Source organism: Marmota flaviventris, chromosome 4, assembly GCF_047511675.1.
Source record: "Marmota flaviventris isolate mMarFla1 chromosome 4, mMarFla1.hap1, whole genome shotgun sequence".
In the NCBI taxonomy this organism is placed as follows: Eukaryota; Metazoa; Chordata; class Mammalia; order Rodentia; family Sciuridae; genus Marmota; species Marmota flaviventris.
In genome coordinates, this window is record NC_092501.1 from 105,391,584 (window position 1) to 105,405,850 (window position 14,267).

At 32.1% G+C, this 14,267-nt stretch overlaps 1 protein-coding gene across 2 annotated transcripts in view; it reads left to right on the plus strand.

Moving 5' to 3' along the window:
• Klhl1 (kelch like family member 1) overlaps nt 1-14,267 on the plus strand; it is a 377,975-nt gene that overhangs the window by 250,006 nt on the left and 113,702 nt on the right. For both annotated transcript variants that reach the window (XM_027938066.3, XM_027938067.3), the window contains one exon: nt 1,439-1,625. In XM_027938066.3, the coding sequence (XP_027793867.1) occupies nt 1,439-1,625 (187 nt within the window). The remainder of the gene's footprint in view (nt 1-1,438; nt 1,626-14,267) is intronic.

Here is a 14,267-nt window from a genome sequence, read left to right on the forward strand (position 1 = left end):
AGTGCCCCTGAGTTCAATCCCTGGTACCAAAACAAAACAAAACAAAACAAAAACATGAAAGATAAAGAAAGAAAACCAAAGGAGACAAAAAATACATTGAAAACAGGAGATTTTCGGATGGAAAAGACCTTATGGGTCTGATCCTAACAAAGGGAGATAGGCCACCAACCTTTATTTTATAGGAGAACACTTGAAAGGAATTCATTGTTCACAAGAGTTCTTCAAGATAAAAGAAAGGCAAGAGGCTGGAAGTTGGGCTTATTGGGGCCTTATCCCTTGCTTAGTAATTCTTCCTCCTCCAGGCAGCTGGGGCCTCAAGGCTGTTTAAGCACACTGGTATCTCTTTTAACCAAAGCTCGCAGACATCTAAATTCAAAGCTATCGAACTCATAAATTCCATGCCAGGCATGGAATCAGCCCCATTGACAGAGGCCGCCTGCAAATGGGCGTGTTTTTCTACATCTTCGCATGGGGCAGCCAAAATATCCAAGGCTATGGAGTTCAAAGCAATAATTTATTTGCCTCTCCTGACAATATATTAATGTATTCACTTAATAAATATTTGTGTAGTATGATTGCTTATTAATGAACAAGAAAAGGCCAGTGAGTCTTTGTTCAATTTTCAACTCATTAATTTTTAAAATATATATAACAAATTTAAGCATAAATGAAAATGAAACACAATTCATGAAAATAGAAAAAGATTGAAAGAATCAAGAAAAAAAGAATCTAAAAAAGCACAAAGGAAGAGGAAACTTAAAAGATTTTAAAGTGTTAAGTTATACACAAAAGACTCATAGACACTAAACCTTTTGCAGCAGAAGAGAGACAATATAGTTTAAAACTCCTGGTCTCAATATATTGTTAGCTCTGGCTCTGGATTTTTGGTATTAACATTTCTTATTTTTCACTATTGGAAACTATTACTTTGCCTAATAAGCAGCTTTTCAATTGCTTTCATACTAAAAGAGCCATTATGAGGATAACTGTTTACATTTTCATGGAGTTACTTGGGATTTAGAAGAGAATTCAACTGTACTTAAAAGAATTTAATTATGTGAGTACTTACGATAAGCTCATTTTAGCACATTCTGTTGAAGGTAATTTTTTAATTTCCTTAACCAGACAGGTTTATGAATAACATGAGCAATTGTACTTGATTTATAAACAACTCTGTAAGAGGAAAGTAAATGGAAAAATTGATCTCTAGAACGTTTTCAATGAATAGTAAAATCATAGCAATACGGGATTAAAAAATGCACTGCATTCCTCTTGGAAATGTGCATTTTATTTGTATTTATTTGTTGATATAATCAATTCCTACACTCCTTATTCCTCTCAATATAAGAGTAATATCATAGGCTTTAAGATTTTTAACTACTGATACCATATTCTTTTTTAAAAATCATTATTAATAATGATTGTATATTATTCACAGATCTTGGCTGACCTAGAAAACCATGCATTATTTAAGAATGACTTGGAATGTCAAAAGCTGATCCTGGAAGCAATGAAATATCATCTACTGCCAGAAAGAAGAACTTTAATGCAGAGTCCAAGAACTAAACCCAGAAAATCTACAGTTGGAACCCTCTATGCAGTAGGAGGAATGGATAACAACAAAGGTATATAATTTTAGATCTGGATTAAGACAAACCCTGTGCCACACCATCACTCAATTTTATTATTATAATCTGGATAAACAAATAATGTTTGCATAAACTTAGCTTTAACAATTATGATTTAAGACTAAGGGAAAATTAAAGTTCCATTTATATTTCTGGTCTGTATTTTTCACTTCTATTTATTCATCTTTAAATTCTTTATTTATCTCTTCTGCATTACATGCAAGATTTCAAATGAAATGAGAAAAGAATTTAAACTTAACACAGGCCAATTTGTCACATATATTGAAAACTGCATTTCAGTTCTAAGTAAAGGAAACACAGTATGTCAGGGACATGCTTACTGCAGTACAATTATGATAAGATTCTGCATGTGAAGGGTCTGGGGATGTAGCTCGGTTGGTAGAGTGCTTGCCTTGCATGCAGAAGGCCTTGGGTTCAATCCCCAGCACCATTAAAAAAAAAAAAAGAGATCTCTGCCTTTGAGAAGCTGAGATTTTCAGATAGCATTAAGACAGATAAGTAGATAATTATAAATTAGTATAATAACTGTGGTAGTTGTCATTGGAGCAAAATGAAATATCATTCTTCTTGGTTTATTCAGCTTTTTCACTGCTGGGACCTGACCAGAAAAATTTAAGAGTAGGAAAAGTTTGATGCTCATGGTTTCCAAGGTCTTAGTCCCTAGATGGCTAACTCCTTTGCACCTGAGGTGACACAGAACATTATGGTAAAAGGGTTTGGAAGAAGAAAGCAGCTCAGGCAATTAGCAATCAGGAAGTAGAGAGAGCTCCACATATCAGGGACAAAATATAAACCCCAAAAGCATTCCCCTAGTTATCCACTTCCTCCAGCCACATCCTACCTACTTAGAGTTACTTTCCAGTTAATCCATATCAATGGATTAATACACTAATTAAGTTAAAGCTCTCATTATACAATCATTTCACCTCATGACAATACAACATTCTTGTATTGTCTTACACATGAGTTTTTGGAGGACACCTCATATCTAAACTTTAACAGTCTCTTTCCAAAAGGAAAGAATCTGGATAAAGATTTTAATGGTTACTTGTATGTTTCATTGTGACTGGTTTAGGGATACTCAGGTTGTTGCAAAACATTATTTCTGATGATGTTTCTTTCTCTTTTTTTAAATTTAATACAATTTATTCTTTAGAACAGTGGTCTCCAATTTTTTTGATTACACAGCTCTTTTTTATTTTTTTAGATTGCCTGACCAAGGCTTTATTACAATACAGCAATACTAGTGCCTATTTTATTCTACTGCCCTTCCTATCCCCGCTTCCCATCCCCTCCCCTCCCATCACCTCTCTCTACCCAATCTAATGTGACACATTTCTTTTTTTTTCCCCTCACATCATCATACATGTATTTTGTGTAACGATGAGGGTCTCCTTTCATCCTCCGTTCAATTCCCCTTCTCCCTCCCATTCCCTTCCACCTCTCTTCCCTATTTACTGGTAGTCTTCTTCTCATGCTCTTCCTCCCTACCCATTTAGAGTCACCCCCCTTATATCAGAGAAGACATTCAGCATTTGTTTTTTAGGTATTGGCTAACTTCACTTAGCATAATCTGCTCTAATGCCATTCATTTCCCTGCAAATGCCATGATCTTGTTATTTTTTTAGTGAGGCGTAATATTCCATTGTGTATAAATGCCACATTTTTTTTATCCATTCATCAATTGAAGGGCATCTAGGTTGGTTCCACAGTCTAGCTATTGTGAATTGTGCTGCTATAAACATTGATGTGGCTGTGTCCTGTAGTATGCTCTTTTAGGTCTTTTAGATATAGTCCGAGAAGAGGAATAGCTGGGTCAAATGGTGGTTCCATTCCCAGTTTTCCAAGGAATCTCCATACTGCTTTCCAAATTGGCTGCACCAATTTGCAGTCCCACCAGCAATGTATGAGTGTACCTTTTTCTCCGCATCTTCACCAGCACTTGTTGTTGTTTGACTTCATAATGGCTGCCATCCTTACTAGAGTGAGATGTTTCTGATGGGTGTTTCTAGAAGAGATTAGCATTTGATTCAACAGACTGAGCAAAGAAGCTTGAATATCATATATCCTTCACTGGTGTAGTGAACATTTCCAATTCCTTGAGGTCCTGGATTGAGCAAAAAGACAAACAAAAGAATTTACTTTCTCTTCTGGAGGTGGCTATATATCCTCTGGCTTCAAACTTCATAGTAACAGGTTCTCAGAAATTCGAACTTCAGTAATTATACCAGCAGTGCACCCCTACACACACACACACACACACACACACACACACACCCACCCCTATTGCCTCCTGGTTCTCAGGCTGTGGACCCAGAGTAGATTACATCACTGACTTCTCTGATCCTGCAACTTGAAGACTGAATATTGTGAGGACTTCTTGATTTCCATAATTGTGTGAGCTGATTTCCATAGTAATTCTCTCATATATATCTCTATACAATATTGATTCTTTTTCTTTATGGAACCCTGACTAATGTAGTGATTGTCTATAAAAAACTGACTCAAAATATATTTGAACTTTATAAAATTTTTATACTGGCTTTACCACAGAAAGCCATTACATATCCCTTATTCTTTCTTTACTACATAATTTACTTCCAGATGCATTCTATGGATGACAAGTTTTTAGACTTTATGATTTCATTTAAAATGTACTTTCTACTTGAAGAAATATTATAGTTTCTTAACAAATTGTAATATCAGAATTATTGAGAAAAGCTTATATTGCTTCAAGTAATAATACCAGCTTTGACTTAATGAAATTGAATTTTAGTCATTGTCATTGATTCATTCATTCATTCAAGACAACTAATTATGCATCTATTACCTGCCATGGATTCAACTCTAGAACGTCACTCTTTTTCAATTCAAGAATAGTAATGTTGCAGTTATCAAATAAAATTAAGATAATTTTCAAAAATATGAAATAAAACATAACTGTCAGTTAAAAGCGGTAGACAACTTGTTGTTTTGAGAACTAAAGAAATAACAAATGATTTCTGACCCTGCTTCTCTCCATTTTATCTCCCTCAGAGTTTCACTTCTTTCATATACCATCAAATGTTGTTATTTAATATGATATTACAGAAGTTTTAGAAAATGTATAATGGTTTTAAAAAGTCTTTTTTAAAAAATATTTTTTCTAGTTGTAGTTGGACACAATATCTTTATTTTATTTTATTTTTTATGTAGTGCTGAGGATCGAACCCAGAGCTTTGCACATGTTAAGTGAACACTCTACCAATGAGCCACAGCCCCATCCCCTTAAAATGTCTTTTTAAAGTGATGAAACAGAAAATATCTTATCAGATAAAAATCTTTTGACCTACAAATAGTTAGAAATTGTAGCATCATAAAAGCAAAGATTTATCTCAATCAAGAAAACAAAGCTATTAATGTGTATCTCCATTGTCTTTATAAGAGTAATAAATACCAAATAACATGCATAATATTCTATGCCCTAGAACAGAAGCAGGAATACATTGTTATAATGTTGTGGTAAGTTAATTTTATTTGGTAAACCTTTGATTTCTAGGGACTATCAATAAATACATTCCTCCTAGTCTCAGATTTTTATAAATATAAGTCTAATACATTATTTGTCTAATTTCAAAGTCAAACAAATACCATTTGTTTTTTAAAGAATGCCATATTTCATAGTAAAATACTGATGTAATATCAATTCCATATGTGCATCTGCACATGATAGTATTTTATATAAAAAAGCAAACAAAAATATCAATTGAACATTCAATAAATTCATATTAACAAGAAGCCACTGCATGATTAAAGAAACAAAGCATGTGACTAATTTGCCAGTGCTCTCAGCAGTAACCTGGGCTGAGCTTCCTAATTGTATTATGGAAAATAATAGTGTAGAAATTCTAGAGGCATGAAAATGTAAGAACTCTATGAAATAATAGTAATATGCTGATTTTAGTGTCTTATTTCTGGAACCCAATGACATGGGAGGCTGAGGAGAGAGAATTACAAAATCAAGGAAAACCTCTGCAACTTAGCAAAACCCTGTCTCAAAATTAAACAATAGCTAAGTTTTTAAAAGGTTGGGAAAGAAATTCAGAGGTAGAGTGACCTGGGTTCAATCCTCCTTACCAAAATAATAATAATAATTAAATAAATAAATAAGGGATAATGATGTGATACAGAGAAGGAATAAGGCAGTAAGGTGGTCACGTAAGTGATACATATATGAATATCGTGATGCATAAGGTAAGTATCTTTTTTCTTTTTCTGGTACTAGGGATGGAACTCAGGGTCACAGACCAATGAGCTACATCTCCAGCTCTGTTTTGTATTTTATTTAGAGACAGGGTCTCACTGAGTTGCTTATTAGTATCTCACTTTTGCTGAGGTTGGCATTCAACTCTCAATTCTCCTGCCTCAGCCTCCCGAGCTACTGGGATTACAGGTGAACACCACCATGCCTGCAGCTAAATGTCTTTTAGGCCAATTCAAACAACAGTCAAGAATGATGAATCAAGAAAAAAGAATTAAATGATAAATGGAATTTTGTATTGTATTTTTTAAAAGTGTTATAGTTTAGATTTCCAGTATCTCCCTAAGGCCCATATTTGAAGGTGTGGTCCCCAACATATGGTGCTATGGAGAGGTGGTGTAACCTCTAGTAGTTGGGACCTAACAGAAGGAAGTTAGGCCATTGGGGGCATACTTTTGAAAGAGATATTGGAACTCGGGGCCCTCTCAACTCTTTCTTTTAGTTTATCCTAAACTATGAGTGAATGAATTCTTGGTGAAAAATTAGTGTGTGGGAGGTAAAGTTATTATGATGTATGAATTTATTTTTTCTAGAAAGTATAGATGACTTTATATCACCATTAAATTATGCAGAGTGCCAGTTTCAATATCTTCTCAAAATTTTCTGTATTAAAAAATTATTTCATTATGAGCAATTTCTAGTATAAAGTAGAAATAATTGGAAAATGAGACCTAAGTTTTGTAATTACATTTAAACTTCCCAACTTAAATAGAAAGGTTGAACATTTTTTAATTTTAATTTGTTAAATTAAGATTAAATTTAATTTTGCAAATAATTTTGAATAGTATCAGATTATTTCCTTCTTTTATAATTATTGCATATTGTATTTTAGTTTCTTGAACTAGTAGGTTTGGCTATACCATAAAATAAACTGCTCTGCAGACAGACTATGAGACACTTTTGTCAAATGCTTTATTTTCAAAGGAATAATTTAATGATTTAGAGGTTCATAGTAAAAAATCTAGTAAGCAGCATAATATCTCTGGAAATTTCTGAAAGAATGATGGATATTATATAAGAAGATAAATAGACACTCTGAATACCATTAAGTTTTCTCAAATATAATTTACTTGCCTTAGGCAGAAATTGAGAGTAACAGAAAATCATCTTTCAAACAAGAATTAGAGAATTTGTGACTAAGTATTTATGAGGACTGTCCTCCTCCTATTTTGTTTTCAATATTTATATCAGGGCTACTAATTTTTAGTGGTCCCTGAAAGTCATTTTATTTTTACTTTAGAAAAACTACCTTTATCTAGTTCTCAGATAGATGTATGCATAAGCTAAGTTTGGCACCTTAGCTGCCATTTTCTGCCTCAATTTTGGTCTCAAGGTATATCTTAGAATTCAGAAGATGCCAGAAAAGATGAATAGCAATGTCCAGCCAGACTCCTTTCCGAGGGATCCAGGTCTAAAGTTCTGACTACTTGGCTGCCCTAAACAGCAGTTATTACTCCCAGCCCCACTAGACTGCCCAGAGGCCTCAGCGTACACATATTGAAAGAACTCTCAGTCTAGCACTACTTGTGAATCAGCCATTTCTCAAGTGGGAAATGGCAAACACTATTAGGATCATTCCCATTCATAGCCCTTTTATACTGAAACTTGGCCTTTTAAATGTTAGCCATCATTTTTGTAATCTTCAATGTCTTGAAAGAGCTCATTTTTTTTGTAATGAAGGTTAATGGAAAACTGAAACTTTATAGTTACTTTTTGGGGGATAATTTGATACACGATAATCCATCATGGTTAAAAGCAGAGACATCTGTGTTTTTAATATGATCATTTTCTATGTGAATCTCAAATTCTCTCAGATTTTTATGATAAATTCTATATAGTTCTCATCTTACTTGCTTTTATTTATTTATTTATTGCTTCATGTATTACTTCTTACCTATAGAAATCCATTTGCCTCGGTATTCATAGGTGGTTTGTTTCAGGACCCACTCAGATACAAAAATCCAGAGATGTTCAAGTCACTTATATAAAATGTCACACTATTTGCCTATAACCAATACATATCCTGTTGCATGTGTTAAATCATTTCTACATTACTACATTACTTACTAATATAATGTAATTGCTATGTAAATATTGGTTATAATATATTGTTTAGTTAATATTAACAAGAAAAAAATTCTATACATGTTTAATAAACCTGTAAATTTTTCCCCTAATATTTTCTATCCCTAATTTGTTGAACCCATGGCTGACTATATTTCAGGTTTATTTCATATCATGTAGCTAATAATGCCAACACCTAAAAGCTTTGGGGGAGTAAATCTACTGTTTGTTGTTTCTAATATTCTCATTCATGTTAGTTTTATTCTTTGTGTATTGAGTAATATTATTTTGAAATCATATTAATTTTCTTTGCTCTTTGAACTTTTGCAGGCCTAAATTACAGATGTTTTTCTCCAATATAAACGAGTCTGCTTTAACCCTGAACCAAGGGTACCCTTAGATCCCTGTCAGCCTTCTTCCATGAATCAGGCTTAATGCAGTAACTCTGGTTCCCTCTTCTCCCACCTTCTGTCAGGCCAAAGGCAGGTGCTCCAGATCTCATCAAGGGTATTCATGGTACACCCATCTGTCCTCTGAAAGTGCTGTCTTCTATGTGAATTTAGTTCCCAGATCTCCCATCACTGTTTTTTCAGCTACTTGTCTGTACCCTTGAATATTTCTCTTATTTTCACTTGAGTATAACAATGCAAAAAATTATTCAAGGTGAATGTAAATAGTGATTGTGCTCTGTGTATGGATTTTAAATGTTTGAGACCATAAATACGTTTAACCTGATTATACAATGTACCATGTATAAAACATCACATGGTACGTATAGTCAGTCAGCTTTCTGTCACTTTAAGAAAATGCTTGAGAAACAAAAGGAAGAAAGGTTTATTTTGGTTAGTGGCATCAGAGGTTTTAGGCCATAGTTGATTGGCCCTGTTGCTTTAAATTTATGGTAGCAAAGTATATATGGTAGCATGATTGGAGTGCATCTTGGAGAAAGTGGTAAATAGCAAAGAAAGAAAGACAGGAAGGGGATGGGGTACAAATATCCTCTTCAAGAGCACACCCACTAATGACCTGACTTTGTTCCATTAAGCCCACCTACCAAAGTTTTCTTCACCTCCCAATAGTGCAGATTGATAACCAGCCTAACATATGGCCTTTGGGGAACCCTCCAGATTCAAACTATAGCAATAATCCATTAGTAAACATGCAGATTTTATGTTTTGTGTATCTGCAGAATATTCATTTAGTTTAAAAAATTTATTGCAATTTGCCCAGGTGTACTGGAGTTATAATATTAGGGCATTTCAGCATAAGCCTTCAATTTTCAATGGACAGAAATCTCCTGGGGGAGTAAATCTACTGTTTGTTGTTTCTAATATTCTCAGAAATATTGGGTTTATTTTTTGCTTTGTTTCATTTCATATATTTTGAGATTTTCACTATAGAATTTTTCTGATTTTTGTATTATAACTTTTGGAAATTTAATGTCATGTTTACAGTTAAACTATTAACAACTTACACTATTTCAGTCTTGTTACATATTTGTGAAAGAGACTGTGATATTTCTAAGCTTCATTAAGTTTGAAGTATTCACAAATTTGGAAGTATTATATTCACAGTTCTATATTTTACATCTATATTTTATATCTCAAAGTATTAAGTTATATTATGTATTAAATTAGAGGAGCTCTTATAATGTTCATTCATTAAATATTTGATTCAATCCCACACATCTTCTAAAAATTATTGTAATTCAAAATAAATAGAAATCAATACAAGTCTTAGATCTGAGGAATCATTAGCTAACATTCAGACCTATAATCAAAACTTTATGTTTACCAATTTGTTCTACATTAATTCTCACATGTATACAAGAAACATTAGGTTTGAAGTGTAATATAGTATTTATCAGCATAAAATTTGTATTAATATGAAATCTACCCATATTTATAATATTTTAAAGATTGAAGACAAATCAAGTAGAAAATTATTGTTACCTAAAAACTTTTCCCATTTCTGTACTCCAAGCAGAAAACAACATTATGGATCAAGAATATTTGTCCTCAGTAACTGATAATTTGGAATTAATAAAATGATTTCATCTATGAAATATATTTTAAACACCTACGGCCATATACCACCATAAAAAAATTTAATTACTTCCTATAACAAACTTATGTTGAGAGTATTTTTCTAGATTATTTTCATTATGATGAAGGTTAAGAAACTTTCTTAATTTCTACCATTTAATAGTTAGGAGGAAGAGTAAATCTAGGGGCTGTATAAAAAATGAATTCTTTTTAACCTTTTATCCACATTTCACCTGAAATATGATAAAATGATTTTATTAAATGCCAGGAAAATTCCTGCCATAATATAAAACTTACTATATTTTCTTTAAGTTTTTATTAAAGAAAATACCTAGTTCTCTAATGCATTAAGTAAATAAAAAATCCCAGGCCAGTTGAATAAAGTCTATTTTATGATTTTGGAGAAAATGTTAAGAATATAAGAATGAAAAAATTGAATATACTCTATAATAGTTATTCCCTTACATGTTTTGTAAATTAATTTTATGCACACAAAATTATTCAAAAACAGTTATAAATACTATGAAGTTAGTATTTTTAAATGACAAAATGTATATATTAACATCTTAAAATTTCATGTGTATGACTACATATTTGCAAAGCTATGTTTAGTGTATTCTTGTTAGAATAAAATATCTTGCTATAACAAAACAGTTTTTAAATTTAATTTTTGTTTTTTATGTTTTTTCTTCAAAGAATAATTTATGTGAAAAAAGCAACTTTTGTATTTTTAATTGACAAATAAAAATAGCACATATCTATAGTGTATAACAGGATACTTTATATATTGTATAATGGCTAAGTCAAACCATCTAACATGCATTTTTTATTGAGAAAACTTAAAAATCTCTGTCCTGCTAATTTCTAAGTAGAAAATAGAAATACATTATTACTATAATCATGGTATTATACAATATATTTCTTGAATTCCTACTCCTTTTCTAAATAAAATTTTGTATCTTTGGCTAACAATTCCCCAAACAACACCATCTACCTCCACCTCTGGTAACCACCATCCTGCTCTCTACTTCTTTTCAGATCTCATATACAAGTGAGATTATACAATATTTACCTTTTTTTGCCTCTCTTACTTCACTTAACACAGTGTTCACTGAAGGAAAGAAATTTTAGATATAAAATATAAAGATCCATTTTTTTCTGTAACCAAGTATAATTAAGCTATAATATATAATATAATTGCTCAATAACAGTTCTACAATTCTATACAAGGTCGCTGTATTTACTAATATAAGGAAAATACTAATATTCTAGCTAGAATATACCCTTATTAGCTTCAAACTTCAGTTATCAGATTTTTTTTGCCCTCCATAGCTATTCAGTTATCACTGGCTATCTGATTTACATCGGCATTTCCAACCTCTTAGCTGAAGCTTTATCACTTTATAGCTGCTGGACAAAGATAATGCATGTACTTTTCCAAGGGATTTATTGTTCTTAGGATACAGCCAAATGCTAGATAATGATCTCCCAGTTCCAAGATCTCTTCAATCCCACTGACCCAGCTCATTGCTGTAAAATTAATGAATCAAGACATTCACTATGATTATTAATCAAAAATGTGAATTAAAAATTAAAAGAATCTTCATAAGTTCACAATGTCTACCCAGTTTAACCCAATATTCTTTGTGCAGGCAATAACTTTCTTTCATCATATACTGTTCAAAATTTAACCACCACAATTTTGCTATTTTTCCTTCAAAAGGTCTTGATATAAACTGATACTCCTTAGAACATTTCACCACTCACTTCCTCAGATTTGACGCTCAACAGTAACTGTAATATTATCTATATCCACATCCTACCTACTTTTACTCCTTTTCTTTGTCTAATTCAAATTTAAAACCCTCTAATCTTTGGCTATTCAGTAGCCTTACCAGTTATATTCATAGCCTTACCAGCTGTTTTTAATCCTTTTTTGGCCAAAATATTAGAAAATTTTAATATATAAAATTCAGAGTCATAAACTAAGCATCAGTATACTAATTGATCTTATATAGGTTTATGCTTTATAATTTTATCACATACTTATCCATCATTTCTGTACTCATCCAGCATTTTTAAATGCATTTTTAAATTCTATAAAATTTATGGAAAAGAATACACTTCACCTAAACCACATCAGCATGCACATTATTAGCTAAATTTACATGTTTGTATAGATATTTTAACAAAATTTATATTCAACAATATACACAATCTTACATGCTCCTTTAAGTGAGTTTTGGCACATGTATACACCTTTGGAAGCTAAACCATTGCCATCCTCCCAGAGAGCATTACCATTACCTCAGGCAGTTTCTTTATATGCTTTCCAAGTCTATCCTCCCTTCTGTACCTACAAAGACCACCCTAGACTATTTTGTAATTTAATTGTCTATTACTGATCTTCATATTAATGAAATCACACTTTGTACTCTCTAAGACTCTTTCAATGAGCATAATATTCTTTGGGATTCATCTGTGTTGTGTATATCACTGCTTCATTCTTTTAATTGCTTAACAGCAATCTGTTTATCTATTATGGAGAACTGCGATGCTTCTAGTTTTAGCTATTATAAATAAATAAAGCTTCTGTGATCAGTTATGTACAAGTATTTTTGTAACCAATGCATATTTTAATTGAAAATATGCATATGTCGATATAAGACACATGCCTTGCAGAAAAATGATACGTGAAAAATATCATAGAAAATATTTTCTTACTTCTTTGAAACAATAGTATATCACTAAATTTTCAAAAGTTGTATTTTCATTATGTATAGTAAACTTGTTTGCTTTTTCATGACTCTTTTCTATTAATAATATTTCAAACATTGCATAACAACCTGTGCAAATTTGGCATTTTTATACATATGAAATATTCTTTGTTATACCAGAATTATAAACTATATTTTAATTTTTATGTCAAAGCTTTTGAAAAATGTTGTGAGCTGTATTTCACACTCAAGTAGTTTTGATTACTGACTTTTAAAAAATGCTTTTAGGAGCATGTACCACTTAATGTGGTTCAGAAGTATAAACAAACATTCATACAAAATGATGTCTACATATAATGATATACCCAACAAGAGATGATCTAGTAGTAAGAGATAAATTCATGAATAAATATTCAAGTGAATAAGAACATTTAATTTATTCTATTACACTGGAGTCGTATTAACCATTCATACCACTCAGGAAATTCAACCACACCTGCTGAGAGGGAGAGAGGGTAATGACTTCAATGATGAGAGTGATGCCAAGCTCAGTTTCTCGAGAGTAAGCCATGGTGGGGGAAGTGAAAATGCTGATCCCTTAGGAAGGGCCAGTGTCTATGTGGTATGGAGAATACAGTTGTATATTTCTTAATAATTTTTAATTCTGTATGAACACAAGTAATACAAAAGAAAACTAAATCTTTCATTTCATGACATAACAAGATACTAGACCAAAAATACATTTTCATACTAGATTCAAACTTTTAAAATTACATTTACAGCCAGGCACAGTGGCACACACCTGTAATCCCAGCAGCTTGGGAGGCTAAGACAGGAGGATTGCGAGTTCAAAGTCAGCCTCAGCAAAAGCGAGGTGCTAAGCAACTCAGTGAAACCCTGTCTCTAAATAAAATACAAAATAGGGCTTGGGATGTAGCTCTGTGGTCAAGTGCCCCTGAGTTCAATAAATAAATAAAATTACATTTATATACACATGTGTATATTTATGTAAGTCCCTATTAATATGAATATATGAGAAATGTGTGGGATTTAAAAACAATTTAAATATTTCACCACTTTGGGCCTTATACTGACTTTTAGGTCTAATTCTGTACCAAAAAAGCTTGCATACCTTTGGATGCAGGATATTTTACTTATTTTAGTAAAATTTAAAGACTTGTGTGATTTTTGTCAGCTTTAGAAGATAATTACACATTCCAAATCTTGGTGCTTCTCATATACAAGATGGTAATAATAGAATTATCTCTCTGAGACAGTTTAAGAAATGTCAACACAGGGGTACATGTAAAAATTTAAAATAAAAAGGAAGGCTGACTCAGTGAATTATGATCAAAGTCATATTTTGAAATATAATGATATTTATTATTCATTGCTGGTGATGTTTTGCTCACACCTATACCTCATTCCTTAGAGACAAAGCTTTAATTGTTTCAAAGAACAAATCCATCTGAGAAGTAAGGTCTCACTATTA